This window comes from Tursiops truncatus, chromosome 16, assembly GCF_011762595.2.
Source record: "Tursiops truncatus isolate mTurTru1 chromosome 16, mTurTru1.mat.Y, whole genome shotgun sequence".
NCBI classification, from domain to species: domain Eukaryota; kingdom Metazoa; phylum Chordata; class Mammalia; order Artiodactyla; family Delphinidae; genus Tursiops; species Tursiops truncatus.
The window spans coordinates 29,738,455-29,756,733 of NC_047049.1; the positions used below are offsets into that span (position 1 = coordinate 29,738,455).

At 55.3% G+C, this 18,279-nt stretch overlaps 2 protein-coding genes across 9 annotated transcripts in view; one reads left to right on the top strand and one right to left on the bottom strand.

Moving 5' to 3' along the window:
* ZFYVE27 (zinc finger FYVE-type containing 27) overlaps positions 1–18,279 on the bottom strand; it is a 100,527-nt gene that overhangs the window by 64,441 nt on the left and 17,807 nt on the right. For 3 of the 8 annotated variants that reach the window (XM_033841956.2, XM_073794105.1, XM_073794104.1), the window contains 2 exons: positions 16,794–16,840; positions 16,375–16,456 (listed from right to left, as the gene is read on the bottom strand). The exons of 1 other annotated variant lie outside the window; for it this stretch is intronic. In XM_033841956.2, coding sequence (XP_033697847.1) covers positions 16,375–16,456; positions 16,794–16,840 — 129 coding nt within the window. Of the gene's footprint in view, positions 1–3,825; positions 5,413–13,700; positions 15,750–16,374; positions 16,457–16,793; positions 16,841–18,279 lie in introns of those variants that run through there. 4 more of the 8 variants (XM_033841955.2, XM_073794107.1, XM_033841957.2 and 1 more) reach the window with 3 other exon arrangements.
* SFRP5 (secreted frizzled related protein 5) lies at positions 2,180–7,851 on the top strand. Its single transcript, XM_033841960.2, has 3 exons — positions 2,180–2,714; positions 4,888–4,965; positions 6,538–7,851. The coding sequence occupies exons 1-3, from the start codon at positions 2,192–2,194 to the stop codon at positions 6,882–6,884; spliced, it is 948 nt and encodes a 315-aa protein (XP_033697851.1). The 5' UTR covers positions 2,180–2,191; the 3' UTR covers positions 6,885–7,851.

The window sequence follows — 18,279 nt, forward strand, 5'->3', positions numbered from 1 at the left end:
GGGAGCCAGCACCTTGTACAACCATCTGGGAACTCCAACACCCCCGCCAGGGACTGAAACCACAGCTCCCCTGGAGTGCAGAACCCCTGCCAAGCCCAGAGGGGGTGGTGAGGGGTAAGCTGGAGTGCAAGGAGCAGAGCTGCCGCTGAGAGTCCCAAACCAGAGCCAGGGCCAAGGTGTCCGAGGGAGCTTTCAGAACACATGCATTTCTACCCTAAAGCCACACATTCCTTGGCAATCTAACATTCCTAGGTATCTACTATGTGCTGGCATTGTGCAGGAGGCTTTCTTTCCATGCACCATCCTGTTTGCCCCTCACAATAACTGCTGAGGCGGTTCTATTTTACAAACAAAGAAGTGAAGGGTGAGAATGGCTAAGTATTTGCCCAAGGTCACTCAGAGAGTATACACTTGGATTTGAACCTGGCTCTTTCCGTCTGCAGAGTCCAGGCTCTTGCACCATTACTACACTGTCTGGCCCTGCAGAGAGCGGTCCTTCACCTTCTGAGTGGTCATCCCCAGAACCTCTTCACGCTGGGGTTGGGAGAGGGAGAAGGGGCAGGAAAGCTTGTTCTCCCCAGACCCAACTAGGTCATCCTGGACATCAAAAGAACATCCTGTCCCACCCTAGGGCTCTGTCTGCTTAATTTTCTTCTGCCTCCTCTGCCCTGCCTTGTGTCTTTTTCTCACAACTGGATCAGATGAAGCAGGGCCTATGTCTTTTGTATTTCTGTAGCCCCATCTGTGGGATACACACCTCGAGCCTTGCACACAGTCAGTTCCCCAGCTAGGTTCTCAGGAAAGAGCCCCCCACCACCACCCCCAAGCCTCTTGTCCAAAGCTCCTCCCACAGGAAAGCCAATGGCAGGCAGGGTCCAGACAAGGAAAAGACCCCAGACATGGGGTTCCTGAAAGCTGCCTCCTCTGTGATGCCTCCCTGGATATCCTCTTCAATTCCTTCCTTCTCTAGGCTCCCAGAGGAGGTACAGTCTCCTCCCTCAGCATTTCCTACCCTAGGCTGGAATTTATCTTAGGGCAGAGTAGTTAAACCCTGGCCTTTGGAACCCAACACCTGGACTCAAATGATGGCTCCTTCATCTATTAGCAATGTGACCAAGGGCCAGTTACTTCACCTCTCTGAGCACCTCCCACCGCAGTCATTAAGCCTGCAGACTCAGAACCCAGACCTCCTGGTCATATCTGGGCTCTGACTCTGGAATCAGACTTCCTGGGTTCAAGTCCTGGCACCAATCTTTACTTAACCTTTTTGTCTCAGTGCCTTTATCTGTAAAGTGAGGATAGTAATACTATCTGCCCACCTAATAGCATTATTATAAGAATTAAATGAGGTAGTTTATGCAATATGCTCAGAACAGACTTGACACACAGGAAGCACCCAATAAGTGTTAGCTATCATTGGAAATGGTTGATAAGGTCGTGAAGTGCTGTGCAGTGTCTGAAGCACTTAATACGCGCTCACTAAATAGTAGGTATGATTATCTTTGCCCCCACTAAGCTGTGATGTCCCGGAGGTGGGTTCTGGATCATATCCCTCTCTGATTCCCCAGCACCTCGAGCCTTGCACACAGTCAGCACGCTGCCCAGCACCAAGCAGGAGCTCAATAAATGCGTGAGGACTGGGAGTGAAGAACTTGCCTGCCTGGACCAGGAGGGTGTGGGCAGCCAGGAGCCTCCTGCCGAGAGAAGGGAAAACCGAGGTGTCAGGGAAGAGAAAACAGAGCAGAGTGGTAAGGGCCGAGACGGAGAGATAACCAAGTGAAGTGAGTGAGAAAAGGAACAGGAGAGGCTGTGGCGGAGAGAGATAAGGAGGAAGGATGGAGAAGGCGAGGGGCGAGGAAGAAGCCTAGGGAAGTGAGGGAGCCCCGGGGAGAGGCGCAAGGCGAGGCTGGGTCAGTGGCAGGGGAGTGGGCGAGCGGGAGAGGGGCGCAGGAGCCGGCGCTGAGCGGGACGCACAGGCCGCGGGGCAGGAGGCGCAGGGGGGGCGCCACCCTGCCTCCCCGCCTCGGGGAGGGGGCCGGGCGGCCGGAGATTGGCTGGGGCGCGCGGCGAGGCCGGGGCTGGAGCTTCAAGGTGGGAGGCGCCAGGATCACTGTGCGCGCGGGCGCGGAACGAGGCTGCCACCCACTTGGGCGACCTCAGCGGCAGGGGAGTATCGGGGGCCTGTGCAGCCATGCGGGCGGCGGCGGGGGGCGCGCGGGCGGCCGCGCTGGCGCTGCTGCTGGGGGCGCTGCACGGGGCGCCGGGGCGCGGCGAAGAGTACGACTACTACGGCTGGCAGACCGAGCCGCTGCACGGGCGCTCGTACTCCAAACCACCCCAGTGCCTCGACATCCCCGCCGACCTGCCGCTCTGCCACACCGTGGGCTACAAGCGCATGCGGCTGCCCAACCTGCTGGAGCACGAGAGCCTGGCCGAGGTGAAGCAGCAGGCGAGCAGCTGGCTGCCGCTGCTGGCCAAGCGCTGCCACTCGGACACGCAGGTCTTCCTCTGCTCGCTCTTCGCGCCCGTCTGCCTCGACCGGCCCATCTACCCTTGCCGCTCGCTGTGCGAGGCCGTGCGCGCCGGCTGCGCGCCGCTCATGGAGGCCTATGGCTTCCCCTGGCCCGAGATGCTGCACTGCCACAAGTTCCCCCTGGACAACGACCTCTGCATCGCTGTGCAGTTCGGGCACTTGCCCGCCACCGCGCCTCCAGGTAGCGCTGCCGCCGCCGCCATCTCCCTACCCCCAGCCCCCAGCGCCCCGCGCGCTCCGACGGGATAGATGCCGCTCCCCCAACCCCTTAGCACAGCTCTTCAAGCCCCCAGAGGTGCCACACACACACGTCTTTGCTCAGCCCTGCATGTCGCCCGAAGCCTACCAGCCTTCCCACCTGCGGCTGTGGACATTCCCACTGGTTCTCCCCCATTCCAACTCCGTTCCTGAAACCTCCCCCACTTCCCTCACAGCTCCCACCTTCCCAAGCTTCTGGAATCCCTGGGGGAGCCCAATGCTGTCACTCCATCCTGAGGCCTCCAATAAATGCCTTATCACCTCTCTCAGCCCACAAATGCCCACGATTGCTAAGCACACTCTGGGCTATGAATTCCACCCTGTCCCCATTTTCTGCACGTGGGAACCCTAAATTTTCCCACTCTTTCCCCAGTCCCCCAGGTTGGGAGACCTTTGGGTAAGGCTCAGTGCAGAAGAGTGAGCAGATTGCCAGGCTTGGCCCCTGACAAGGAGCCCTTGGGCAAGTTGCTCAACTTTGAGCCTTGGTTTCCTCATCTGTAAAATAGGAAGCAATCCCAGGTTCCCAACATTTATGAGATCCTAAGTGCCACCTCCCACCCACCCACCCCCAATCCCATTACCCCTAATTCCTCTCTGGTCTCAGCCCCCCCTTCACTGTGCACCCCTTCTTCCAGACTCCTTCCAGGCAGAGTAAGCCCAGGCTGGGCACCAGACAGGAGAATAAACAGTGGCACCAAGCAGGGCAGCTTTGCCTGGGTGGCTAATACCCAGAATCTAGGGAGCCCCTGGCTCTGGGACTCTCCCAAGGGGCAGCACCACTCCCCCATTTTCCATTTGACCCGGCCCCCCAGAAACAACTGGACTCCACCACACCCCACCCACCCCTCAAAGCTAACCTCACCCATGCAGTCCCCAGTCCTACACACCCACACAGGATCTGAGAGTTGCAGCTGGGTGGGGGTCCTGTGACCAAAGAGTGTTGAGAGAAGAGAAACCCCCTATTCTCAGGTTAGTAATGGGACCAGGAAGCAGGGGAGAAAGACGCAGCTCAAGCAGAGACAGCATAGTCCCCAGCAGGGATCCTAGGCATGGCTCCTTTATTCTGGTTTTCTTGGAGCCCAAACATTAACATCCTGGAAAGCAGGGAAATCCCAGGCTTGGATTCCCACCTGGCTCTGCCCTCCCACTCTCACCCGCTTTGAGCCCCTTTCTCCCCCATGATGGGGCACCCACCAGAAGGCAGAGACACAGAGCGAGGTCAGATGCTGTGTGGTAGGACCAGAGGCAGCCCGAGGTATCTGTGTGGCCAACAGACAAACTGAGAATATTTCATACAAAAGGAGTTTTGGCTTCCCTTGAAAAATCGGAAGTTCTGGTAATGCTAAATTGGGTGCTCCTCAGTTTACCACAGTCCCTGCCCTGCCGGCGTCACTCATTTACCCACCTGTCTGGAGCCTGGGTTCCTAGAAAGACCCCGCAAACATCCCCACCCTAGCACTAGTCTAGGAGTCACAAATCCTGAGTTCTAAGCTCAATTCTCACTAGCTTTGCAGACTTGGGTAGCCGCTCTGGACCTCGGTTTCCTTTTCTTTAAAAGCGGAATAATGGGGCTTCCCTGGTGGCTCAGTGGTTGAGAGTCTGCCTGCCGATGCAGGGGACATGGGTTCGTGCCCCGCTCTGGGAAGATCCCACATGCCGCGGAGCAGCTAGGCCCGTGAGCCATGGCCGCTGAGCCTGCGCGTCCGGAGCCTGTGCTCCACAGTGGGAGAGGCCACAACGGTGAGAGGCCCGCGTACCGCAAAAAAAAAAAAAAAAAAAGAAAGAAAAAAGAGGAATAACGATACCTACTTCATAGGCTGAGGACTAAATGAGACAAAATTTAGAAAAAGACAGTGCACATCATGGTCACAGCTGCCAGGGTCACGGGGCAATCATGCCCACCTGGTCAGTTCTGTCCCTTCACGACCCTTTGAACTTCACAGCCACTCAGTGAGCATTACCATTATCATCATCCTGTTTCCTGATGAGGAAGTGGAGGCTTGGCAGGGGGAGGTGGCTGGTCAGTGGGGGAGCCTGAACCCTAAGTGGCTATATGGACTTTGATCCCCTCTCCCCACCCCTGCTTCTCTCTTCAGTGACCAAGATCTGCGCCCAGTGTGAGATGGAGCACAGCGCTGATGGCCTCATGGAGCAGATGTGCTCCAGCGACTTCGGTGAGTGTAGAGCCCACGTGGCCACTGCCCTCTCCCCAGAGGAATGTACCTCTTTTTTGCACGTCATCCCAGGGACTTCAAAAGCCCCTCAAGGCCATGGTCCATCCCTGGCCAGGGCTCCGGCAGCCCTCCCTTGACACTCTCTACAGAGGGGCCTCCAGGGCTGGATTCTCTTTAGGGGAAGGAGGCTTGGCCCAGAGATGGACGGAGGTAGCAGAGGGGAGAGATGGGCTCCAGGATGGAAGTGCAGCCCCCTCGTCCCTGGGCACCTCTGCCTAGTACCTGATGCACCTCTGGCCAGGGGAGCTGTGGTCACCCGTCCCACAGCTTCATCCTGGAGCCTCCCCATTCCTGGGGCAGTCAGGACTTGGCTCCTGTGCGGACCACGCAGCCCAGCATGTCGTCTTGGCCAGGTCAGCTCCCCTTTTGTGTCTTAGCCTCCTCTGTCTATGAAAAAGAGAAAGCAATGAAATCCTTCCTGCAACAGGTCTTTGATGTCGTTAGTCTGTTTGGAAAAAGGACACTACTACTGCAAGGTGTGTGCGTGCCCGAGAGAGAAAGAGGGGGTGGGGGAGAAGGAAAGAGATTTTATAACACTGTCCTTTCCTGGGTGCCCAAAGTTATTCTGTGGCTTCTCCCTGGCTGCTCCCAGAGATGGGGACCCAGAGGCCCACAGAAGGAGGACCCTGGCCTAAGTGACCGCCGCTAACTCCATTAGGCTCTCTGGCCTTCAACCACCTCCTCCACTACCCCACACACTCACACTCCTACACACACCGCAGACATTCTCTCACACACAAAAACACACAGCACCACACTCCACACTCCCACCCACACTACACAGTCGCACACAAATTACAGCAGTGGGTTCGCCCAGCAAGAGCTGGTTGTACGCGGTGCTTCCCAACCCTGCGCTCCGTGACTCAGTGGGTCACGGTGGGAGCACTTACCCATGGAAATCAGCACATGCAACAGAGAAGGGCCCCCCCACCCCCCGCCAGAGCTGGCTGTCTAGCATTTAGAGCCACCACTGCTCCAAACACCACCCCCTGCAACACACACACACACACACACACACACACACACACACACACGCAGCCAGAAATCCATTTGGAAGCATCCCAGAGATCATGAAATCCAGCTTTCCTCCAACACAAGGATGCCCCCTCCACCAAACCCTCCCTCCAACTGGTCAGCTCCACCCCCAATATTTCCCTTCCCCAAGGAGCCCACACCCAGCTCCACTCCCCACGGAGAGCTCTCCACCCTGCACCTGGTGTCATGGAGAGGCACAGGCCAGACCTCAGTTCAACCCAGGCTCTAGAATTCAGGCACATCACCACCTCTCCAAACCTCATTTCCCCACCACGCCTCAAGGATGAAACATGATAATGCCCGTGCGAGTCCAGCACATGATGGGAGCTTCATAAATGTCAGCGTGTACACGCAGAAGCTCCATCTCCCCAAGCCCCAGGCCTGGAGCTTCAGGCAGAGCACCAAGCATGGGGCCACCAGCGTCCTGAGCAAACGTGACGGTTCTCAGGCCATCCCTCTGTCCACCCCGACACACAGTGGTCAAAATGCGCATCAGAGAGATCAAGATAGAGAACGCGGACCGGAAGCTGATTGGAGCCCAGAAAAAGAAGAAACTGCTCAAGCCGGGGCCCCTGAAGCGCAAGGACACCAAGAGGCTGGTGCTGCACATGAAGAACGGCGCTGGCTGCCCCTGCCCACAGCTGGAGAGCCTGGCCGGCAGCTTCCTGGTCATGGGCCGCAAAGTGGACGGACAGCTGCTGCTCACGGCTGTCTACCGCTGGGACAAGAAGAACAAGGAGATGAAGTTCGCGGTCAAGTTCATGTTCTCCTACCCCTGCTCCCTCTACTACCCGTTCTTCTATGGGGCCGCAGAGCCCCACTGAAGGGCACTCCTCCCTGCCCCACCCAGCCAGCTGTGCCTTGTCTCTGTCTCCACCCCTGGGGCGCACTCTCTCCTCCTGCCCACCTGGCCTCCCCCTACTCCCAGGCTGACCCAGCCCCTGCCGGAGGGTGGTTCGTGCAGAGCTGCTACCAGCACAGGCACTAAGGGATGGACATGGAGCCAGGCTGTCCTTGACCGAGGGGTTCTGGGGTCCTTGAAGGTTTCCTCCTATAGGAGCAGAGGTTTCTCAGTTGGGAGAAAGTAGGCAGAGAGAAAAGAGAGCTCTAAGCAGCCTGAGGAGGTGGTTTCCAGGATAGCCGGTGGTGTCAGCTCCCCTCTGTTGGCGGTGGGGCCTCGCCTGGGAGAGGGAAGTCCTGGTATTAGGCTGGCCCCCAGGGCCCCTTCACGTGTCCTCATTGTAGCCCCCCCAAAAGGAAAGGGTCACAGTGCCCTCCAGGCACGCCTCCCCTCCTTCCCCGTCTCTGCCCGTTTCCCTTCCCGCTGGACCGGAGAGAAGCCCAGCCCAGCCCCGCTCCCAGACGCGCACTCCTCAGCCTCCGCATGTCCCTTTTATCCTGATGACCAGTAAATTACTGCTACTGCTGTGAGGCCATAGATACTAGACTGATGCAGGTAGGGTTTGGTTTTCTATTTTTTTTTTAAGTTTTTAATTAAATCAAAGAAAACAAACTGGTTTTAACCAGGTGATTTCTTTATCAGCTGGTTCCTCGGTGGGGTGTTCAGAAACGACTTCGCGAAAGAGGCCTTTTTGTAACCCACAGCCTGTCCACACAGACATACTTGGAATGCCTAAAAAGAGCAATTCCCATGTTTTCGCAGGATCCCCCGAGAACACATAGAGAGGGTCACCCTTCTCATCCTCACAACGAGACTAACTGAGCGATGGAGATGACTGTCCTTTTGTCTCAGAGGAAGGACAGAGATGCCAAGTTCCCCAGCCTTCTCCCACCATCAGAAGGCTCCCACAGTCCTGCAGCATCTCCCTGACACGGGCAGTGCCTGCTCTGAGGAGCCCCCAAAAGGCTGGGCCTCTGAAGACCCAGAGGCCTAAAGGTGTCACTCCTACCCCTAGAGCTCAAACACCCCTGGGCACTGGACGTGTAGGAGATGATGGTGTGGACAGGTGCTACTCCAAGCTGGTCCCTGGACCACAGCATCAGTATCACCTCAGAGCTGGTGAGAACCACAGAAGCTCAGGCCCCACCCCACACCTGCATTTTAATACATAAACCTTCGTATCATCTAGAGAGCTTTTACAAATTGCTGGGCTCTGCTCTAAATCAATTAAATCTGAACCTCTGGAGGGTGGTCCAAAATCAGCATTTCTAGATGCCCACTGGGGTGGTGTGCAGTCAGGGCTGAGAACCTCCATCCGGATAAGCCGACCGCTAAGGCAGGAGGGCGAGGGGCTGAGGCTACCTCAGGCTGCAAGGGTCCTGGTCCTGCACGCGGGGAGCGGACCAGCTATAATGCCTCAGGAGGCTTCTTCAGCGAGCTCAGTGCAGATGGAGGCTGCTACCTTGAGCTGGATGGGACAGTGAGGGGAGAAGCCTTGAAACGGAGATGACAGGCTGCTGTCAGTAACGCGTCCAGAACTTGGGAGGGGTGGTGCCCGGAAAGAGTCCTGAGGTGACCGCCAGCAGATGCTGAGGGACAGGGCAGACGTACCCAGAGCAGGGGGCTGGGGACACCCCCAGAAGGCTTTCCTCACCAACTGGGGTACAGCTGGGATGCCAAGTCCAGTCAAGGCCTGCTGATCCTCCAAAACAATGGAGCCACGTTCTCCTGAGGTGAGGAAAACCCTAGCTTGCTTCCGCAGCTCTCAGAGGAGCGCGCTGCCACAGAGAAACAAGGGGCCAGTGCGGGCTCACAGGTGGTCTGACAGCCTGCCCATAAGTCACCTCCCTGGCAGTCAGGTGCCCCACACAGGTCAGGGGCGGCCGCGGCCTGCGTGTTTCTCCTCACCTCTGAGGAAGCCGCTGCCTCCCACCCCCACCCAAAGCCTGCCCAGCCCACCTGGCTCCCTGAAACCGCCCCTTGTCTCCCAGCCTCCTACCCCGACCAAATATTTACAGGCCCTTCTAGGGTCAACCAGGACCAGGGATTCTTTTTTCACTGAACACACAGGACTCAGGCTGCTTCTGGCCGGAGCACAATACTGACCTCTGTCAGGTGCTGGCAGCCCATGAGAGGGAGCGGGCGGGGAGGGGCTCCCTTAGCCCATCCTGCGAGGCCCCAGCAAGGCGCTCCTCACCCACCGCCACAAAGGGGCCAGGCCCTGCTCTGCACCTTGGCTCTGTCCCCGGCACCTGCCGTCAGAGCCCCCGGCAGTCTCTTCCCTGGGACCAAAGACCAAGGAGGCCCTGCAAGGCCTGAGCGCTCCCTGCATTCAGTTCGGCCACAGAACACCCCCTCCTGGCCAGCCTGAGACGGGCGGCTGGTGGTGCCCAGCGAGCATCTGCGCGGCGTACCGGTGAATGACGGCATCTGACCGCGTGGAGCAGAACCCTCCAGAAACAGCGGGGCTTCCCCACTCAAGAGATCCGGAGGTGCGAGGTCCGTGTCCCAGGCTCATTCTGCCTTCCTGCTCTGCCAGTGGGTGGTGCCTCCTCCTCCCAACTTCTCAGCCACATTCCAGGGAGCAAGGCGGGAAAGGGCTAAGAGCAGAAGCGGCGCGTCAGCTGCCTCTGGTCCTTTTGATCAGGAAAACAGTAATTTCCCAACAAGTCCTACCTGGTAGATTTCCACTTCTCGCTCACCAGCCAAAACTAAGCTCACCAGCCAAAACTAAGTCACATGGCCAGTCCAAGTGCAAGGGAGCAGAGGAAGTGTCTCAGCTGGGTGCAAAATGAGAGTTCTGATAGAGAACAGAAGGGTTTTGGGGTAGGCCCATGACACTCAGGATCAGGCGAGAAGAGGCCAGTTCTGGTTTCCAGTGCTGTGACTTAATGACCATGTGACATTGGGGACATTTCCCAGCTGGAAAACGGAGTGATTCTGTCTACTTCACACGGCGGCTGAGTGTTAAGCAGGGAAATGTATGAAAAATACCTGGCAACAATGCCCAGCATTTAGAAGATGCTCATTAAATGGTAATTAGTATTTTTATTAACCAAAGGCCTTGACCTAGCACAGTGCCTGCACAAAATAAGTGCTTATTAAATTCCTAATTGATTTGTTAATCAACTAAGAAATGCTACTGGCAGGAAAGCAAGGAAAAGACAGGAACATCTTATCTGAAGGCCAGAACTGTTACTTCCAGAAGCGGGAGAGAATTCACATCTGTGGTTTTGCATCAGAAAATACATCCCCAGGTAATATGTAGGGCAATAGAGAAAAGAAGACATATAATACTATAGTAGCATTCAGTATATAGCAAGTCCATTAATATATAAATATTCAAGCACTTGGGCATTTTAATTTAAGCCTCCTGAGGTAGGTACTATTATTATCCCCATTTTAATGGTGAGGAGACTGAGGTTCAGAAAGGTTAATGAACGCATTGAAGGACACACAGCTGTACTTAGTGGTGTGGTTAGGATTTGACCCCATGCTCTTAACCCCTGTACTACTGCCTGCAGGGGGCAAAGCTGAGGACAGGTGGGCAGGATCAGAGTACAAGCAGCCATGCATCTGTTACCCTGCCTCCCAGGAAGATTTCTGGGGACCCTGCTCAGATCTCACTCCAAGCACCCTGAGAGCAGCAGAAGAGCCATCCTTGAACCATGGCTTTTCTCCCGAATCCCAGGGCAGCCCACCCCTTCGCCCCTCCTCCTCTCTCAGCCCCATCAGCATCCAGCCTCTCGGGTCCCACAAAGGAAGCTCACATCCCACAACTGTTTAGTCGACTGTAATCCTGGCTAAAGTTCACTCCTTGGGAAATCCAACGTGGGGGGTGGTTGCTGCTGGAATGTGTGTGGCTGGGACCCAGTGTCCCAGCCCAGACAGCAGGCTCTGCTGGGGCCAGGGGAATCCAGAACCTCCAGCCCCCAGCTGTGCCAGAGAATGGAATGTGCTACCCTAGGGTGTTGCAACAGACCCAGCCAAGGAGATGGGGCAGTGCTGGGAGCTGGGGGAGCTCCTGCCACAAGGCTGCCTCTGTTCCCCTGGAGGCTGAGCCCACTTCACTAGGGCTGGTGGTGGGCAGGCCCTCCTGTTAGCTCAATGGCTCAGAACCTCCTGGAGCTAGTGGGAACAAGGCAGAACAGAAGGGAGGTGACAGCCAGGACTGCTATGGTGACCAGTTTCTCTGAGGCATCCACAAGCACCTGTGGCACGGTTCACATTGCGGCTCCATGGCTTACTAGCTGTGTGACCTGGGGCAGGTTACTTAACCTCCCTAGGCCTCCACTTACTCATTGGTGAAATGGAGTTAATGGCAGAACTTAGCTTTGGGGACAGTCACGAGGTTTAAATAAGATGACACACTCAGCTTACTGCCCAGTACAAGTGCTCAATAAACGTAGGTATTATGATCTTAGAGCCACCAGCTGCAGGACAGATGCTGGAGCCAGGGCCTCGAAGCTTCCATGGAGACAAAGGGATGAAAATGGCACTTCGTTTGGCTTCAGCTCTGAGAGCCAGGTGGCCAGCGACCTCAAATCCCAAAGACCCCACAAACCACGGCCAGTTCAAGGTCTGCCAAGGCTCACTGGAGGCTGCTCCCCACCACTAGCAACCCATGAAAAGAAGGCCAGAACCCTCAACCCAAGCCAGGCCGTGGGAGCTGGCCATCCATCCAGGTCTGCCCAGCAGGTTCCAGGGCTGTCGCAGACCTGGCTACTGTCCCCTCACTTGGTCCCTGAGAACAAACTGGGAAGCATCTTTTAAACCAGGCATCCAATTCTACAACGGACAATCTGCTTTCCAGGCCATCCCACCTTTGGTCCTCTCCATGCTGTGGACCCCAGGCAGCGGGAAGGCACAATCCACTGCTAGTAAAACCCTCCATGGCTCCATTTTCCCAGTGGCACCTGCACTTTGAAGATGTCCATCACTGGCCTGCTCTGAGGCCCTCACACGCACCTCAAGGGGACAAGGAGGTGGCTTTCCTTCTATGAGGCCACTGACCCCCAATGATGAAAACCATGTTTCTCACACTCTGAATCCCATGTCCTGAAAGCTACTTGTGCTATAGTCTGTATTTCACCATTAGACATTGTTTTCATTTTCCCAACATAAAATATTGACTCTGCTTTTTCAAACTATACTCTGGCCTCATTCTTTCCTGAAAATAATCTATGATTATTCTCTAGTTTTAAAAAAAATTGCTGTTCTAAGCCATGCAGGGCAGAGTTGTTTTGATATTCCTAAAGATGGCCAGAATGAGAGAAATGAGTTAGTGTTTATTGAGCATTTACTATGTGCCAGGCACCTCGCTTCCCACCTGGAGTGGACTATCTCATTTAATCCTCACAGCAGCCACACAAGATAGAGATCACTATCTACCCACTTTACAGATGAGGAAAGCAGCACAAAAAGGCTTGGGGGCAAGGCCCCTGCAGCAACTCCAGTGTGGCTGCAGCCAATGGTAGAACAGGGCCAAGTGTGGAGCCGGTCCATCGCAGCACCCGCCTCCACTGTCACCGGGATGCTCTCTGGCTAGTGCAGGCTGCTCCTGCTCTAAGGGAAGTCCCTTCTGGTTCCATCCTCCAATGCTGCGGGGAACCCGCATCTTCAAATGGGTATGGTGTGGCTCCCACAGTGAGGGGCTGGACTGGATTATCTCTGAGCATCCCTCCAACTGACCTACTATGACACACGCCCTCCATGAGAAAAACTGCCTTCCTGGGCCTGTGCTACCACTGCTGTCCCCTTTTGCTCGAAAGCCCTACTTTCCACTCCTCCAGCATCTTTACTGTTCCTCTGGACTACCAGGCCACTGAGGTCGCTTTGGTACTTTTTTTTGCCACTTGGGTACTTTTTAAAGTGAACATGCTCTTCTGTAAAAACTGCTAGGACAAGGTTCTGGCTGCTTCCCTGTCTCTTGGGGCCCCCTGCTGGGGCTCCCCCGTACTAGGGGAAGTTCCCAGACCGAGGCCTCAGTGTGCTGCGAGGACCCCTCAGGCACCGCAGTCTGAGTTGCACGTGCATGGGGTCATGAGGATGTGGCTGCAACCTGACCTCGACTCCAAGGCAGAGTCTCTCCACCCCCCTTCACTGCCTCAGGCCGAAGGTCTTGAAGACACCGCTTCTACCCAGCTGTGGTCTGCAAAGTGCCAAGCCTCGTGCAGCCGCTGCTTAACCTCCCTGGGCCTCAATTTCCTCCCCTGTAAAAAGGGAAGAAAAAGTGCCTACCTCTTAGGGCCATCTTGAGGATTAAATGAAATAATGTGTGTAAAGCACGTATCACAGCGCCTGGCACCCAGTAAACACCCCCCAAACCCCAGCTCCCAGGGAACTGCTTCTACTTCCCATCTCACAGCCAATCCTCTTTCCGGCTGGTTCTCAGCCTCCCCCAGGGCTGATCCTTTTCTGCTTTCTCAGAGGGATTAGCTAAAATCTTTCCATTCTAAAGCCTGCATCGCTTAGTATTTACCAAGTTCTGGTCCCCAGCCCAACCCCCAGCCCTCACAATGTGGTCACAAGTCAATCCAACAGGCATCTCGCTGAGCCCCTCCTGCGCAAGGCACAGCTTTCCTCCCCCAACCCCAGCTCACACCCCAACTTCAGCCTCCGCAGCCCCTCCGCCCCGTCTTGCAGACACAGCCCAGGCCTGCAAACTCAGCCAGTGCTGGGGGGGACCTGGCTCTCCAGCCTCAGGGAGAGGGGGCATGCAAGGACCAGGACAAAAACATAGGAAGCTTGAGGCCTTTTTATTGACAATTCTCCATATACACAGACATCCTTTTAGTTCCTCTCCAGTGTAAGTAAAGCACAAGCACTTAACTCTCATATCTCCACAGGACCCGAGGAAGGGGGACCCTTAACTCTCATATCTCCACAGGAGCCCAAGGAAAGGGGTCTACCAAAGCCCGCCTGGTTCCCCAGGGACTTGCCCCACTTGGCCTGGAGAAGTCCCCTGGCTCCTAGACTGGTTGGCCTGGAGGGAAAGCTGGCCTAGGATGATCCTTGTCTCCCCAACCTGCCACCTTGTGTCCCTGCTTAGGGTATAGAAACGTCTCCGCCTCCCAGGGTTCTGAGTCCCAGGCAGCCCATGAGTTCAGGGAAGCATCCTAGGGTAGGAGAAGCCCCCGTCCTCTTTATCCCATTCCTTGTGCCACATGTTCCCGGGAACCATGCAATAAATAAATAAATACTTCAAAAGGCAGGGAAGCTCCTGGGGAGGGAAGGGGTGCCTGAGCCTGCTCATGGCTTCGGGAGAGACACTGTGCCCCTAGAAGCCCAGAGTGAATGTGAAATTGTTGGAGAGGGGATAGGGACCCCAAGTGGCCTTCTCCCATAACTGCTGTCCTGCTGGAGAACAGCCCTGGAATCTGAGACCCAGCCCAGCGAGATCCTACACTTCTCAGGCCCCCAAAGGTTGAGGGCTTCAGGACCTCTGCTCTGCTTCCTGGTCTCACACTCCATGGGACAAGGGGCCAGGGAGGGGAATTGTAGCTCTAGGCCAGAGAAGGGGTGCCCAAGGCTCTGAACACAGGAAGCAGGAGTGATCTGAGTGCCCAGCATCTACCGGGCAGAGCTGAAAAGACCAGAATAACATGTGGGCTGAGATTCTGTAAGTCAAGGTCCCTGCAAGGTGGGGCTGAGGCCCTCTGAGCTGCTGGGGTGCCCGTTTTGCTCTGCTTAACACTGAAGGATTCTACCAGGCCCTCCTAGACACGTCCTCCTCTGGGGGAATTTGGGAACTTCAACCCTGTTTCTAGAAGTACTTTTGGTCTTGATAGCCCTCACCACACCCTCTGGTGGGGAAATGATGAGGTCCTGATGCCTGAAGGGACATTCGAACAGAATTGGGACACGTGCAAGCCCTCTGCAGGCTCTCAAAGGGCAAGGGCTTGGCCCAATACCCAGCAGGGGAAGAATCTCTTTTCCCAATCTCTGACCTCCAGTCTTCTAGAATTCCCAGGCCTGCAGGGACACCCTGATCCCAGGTGAGACCAGGCCTGGCTCACTGCTGCCCTCTAACTTACATTCCCTGCCTAACCCTGAGTCCACTAACAGCCCAGAGCAGAGCAGGGCAAACACTCCAGTCCTTGTTTGAGAGCAACCACTACTGGCCATCCGTAGGAGTGGAGAACAGCTCCAGAACCTGGCTGGAGTCAGCAAGGGCAGGAAGGGGAAGCCTACCTAGCATTCAGGCCACATTTGCCCAGCACATGCCACATGGGGCTAAGGGTGGGGAGAGCGGGGTCTACTGCTGGCCCCAGGGACAGGCGCCCACTTGGACCCTGGGCCCTCTTCTCACTTGCTCAAAGTCTGGTTACACGAGGCACACACAAACACAGTCTCTCTCTGGGCTTCAGGGGCTGAAAAGGAGGAAGAACTTGGTGAGACGCTTCCTCGTGCCCTCTGGCTCATGGCCCCAAACACTAGAACCTCCTCCCCACTCCCCGAATCCCCACACAGACCACCCGTCGCCCAGCCTACAAGCTCGCTGTCCCAGCTCACCAGCCTGCCCTCAGAGAATTCTCTTTCCATGGGAACTGGGGGCTTTGGGGGTGACCATACCAACAGCAGGCCTCACCCAGATGTTCTATGCATTAGAAATTATTTTAGCACCAAAAGAATACCTTTAAAAATGTTTTTTAAATAAAATACCAGAAAAAAATTTTCCAGAATGTTTTAACAGTGGTTATTATCTCTGGGTGGTAAGATTACAAGATTATTTTTCTCTTCCTTCTTCTTCTGTAATTCCCAAATCTTCTAGAATAAGCGTATGTTACTAGCATGACCAGAAGAATGAAAAAAGGACACTCCATTTAACATTGTAACGTAGTGCAAAGCAGTATGTAATACATGCCCCCATTTTTTTTTAGAACATGCATATGTATTTATCCCGTGTGTGACGGCATTAATGACCGGGAAGGGTCCACGCCTAACAGTTCTCTCTGGGAGAGATTGTTTTCCTTTCTTTGGCTTTTTGTTTTGTTTACAATGAGTAGGTATAGCTTTTATAGAAGGAAAAGAAATTGTTTTTTTTTTTTTAGTTAAAAGCATTACCAAGGCCATGAGAAAGAATGAAATTCAGGAGGTGGTCTGCCTGGGGAAGGCGGGCGTGGCGCTGGGAGGCTTGGTGGTGCTGCTCGTGCTCTATTTTCTAACTTTAGTGAGCGGTGGGAGGTAGTCCTTACTGCGCTTCACGATTCAGGTGCGTTTTATATATATATACTCCTGTCCGCGCATCAAATGTTTTCGTTTTTCCTTTGTTAAAGGGAGATGGAGGAGATCCCGAGTTCCCTGGACCTCTCACTGACCCCTGGCTCCCTGCCCACACACAGCAGCCCCCAGAGGAGGTGGGAGGCAGGCGCGCCCTCCCGCTGCCCGGACCCCCAGCCTGCACCACTCACCTGTGGCCCCCATGGAGGACCTGGGTACCTTGAAGGAGCAGCACCGAGAGCAGAAGCTGTTTCCACAGTTACTGCAGTTCCGCTGCAGACAAGAGCCAGGGTCAGTCGTGGATCGCCTGCCCCCGGGCACCTGGAGCTCCTTTCCACCAGCTGGCCCCACCCAGAGAACCTGGGACAACTATGGGAGTGGGGAGGTGCCCGAGCGGGTCAGGACTGAAACCAGATGGGACATCCCACGAGAAGGCTGGTGAAGGCATGGGCACAGGGGCAGGGCTCCGGAGACCCACTCATTTGAGCAAACCTCAGACCAGACCTCAGGCCGAATGTGGCCCAAGCAGTCAGACTTCATCTGTGACCTCGAGCTACTCCCCTACATCTCGTCCCAAGTCCCCAGCAAACACACCCTCGAGAAGACTTACCCTCTTCTTCAGCACTGAGAAGGTGGCCGAGCAGCCCGTACAGCTCCCTGAGAAACAGAGGCAGCAGCTCAGCTTTGACCCAGCCCAGGCCTTGCAACTCTCGCCTTCTCCTGACTCTTCTAAATGGGGACACTCAGGGCGCCAGCCCAGCCCAGACTCCTTGGCTGGGAGCAGAGTGCAAAGTCCAGATCCAGAGCCAGAAGGAGGGATTCAAACTAAGAAGGAAAAACCGAAGGCCACCGAGAATCGATGTCCCAGACTATACACTGCTGCTGCCCCTGCTCCCACCTGGGGCTTAGAGACCCCCCACCTGTAGGGCCAGCCCAAATCGCAGAGCATCCAGCAGAATCTACCCCCTGGAAATCACACCACGTTGGCAGGGACTTGACAACAGGCATCCCTCAGAGAAGGTGGCTCCAATGATCTCTAAGGAAACCTGCCTGACACAACCCTTTCCAAAGTGTCTCCTTACAAGTACTCTGCCCACAGCTAAAGAGAGAAATGCCTCCTAAAACACCAGACTCCTGCTTTCTGTCATCTGAAGATTCCAGGAGAGAAGCTCAGAACCAGGCACCTTCCAAAAAGATGCACAGGGCAAGAGGTGCAGGCACTAAGAGTGGTGGACGGATGGGGCGATATACAGCTGGGAAAGAGATCCTGCCTAAACCACCAGACACAACGAATCGACAAGGTTTCAGACACGGTTTCCAGCAGAGAAGCCAGTAGCAGCTTAGAAAACTGTTGGAAGGAGGCAAGGGGGGTGTAAGAAGAGATGAAAGATGGGGAAGAGGGGACCAATCTTTTTTTTTTTTTTCTTTTCTGGCCACGCCACACAGCATGCAGGATCCTAGTTCCCCGAACAGGGATCAAACCCATGCCCTCTGCAGTGGAAGAGCGGAACCCTAACCACTGAACCACCAAGGAATTCCCCCGACCATTCTTTTCAAGGTGACATCAAGGCAAAGGGGCTTAATAGAAGCTGTGCTCACCACCCACCCCTGCTTCCAGGAAAATTAAAGAAGGAAAAGGTGGGCTGCAACAAGGACACAGTCTGATGAAGGGGGCACATGCAGGTGAGTGAAAAAAATCAAAAGGATGGAGGAGGAGAGGAAAAGCCACACTGGGCCCTTATGACTTCAATGAGCTCCAGAAGCAGAAGCAAAAACTTATGAGAACAAGGAAAGGTGCAAGGGCTGCCGCCACGAATACTGACTATAGTTCAACACAGAAATCTCCATGCAGGTGGGGGGCAGTGAGCCAGGGGAGAAAAGGCAGGGGTCCACACTAGGCAGGAGGGTGGCTAACAAAAGGGGACCAGAGAGGCCAACCAAGGGCTGTGGGCCCAGAAGAGAGCCGGCTAGGGTCCTAGAAAAACCTGAGAGGGGACAAGATTACTGAAGGAGGTTTCCAGACTTGGGGTCTAAAGGCCTCCTGTGATCTAACCAGAGGAATTATCAGCTTCAGGGCGCACTGCTGGGCCTCCTGG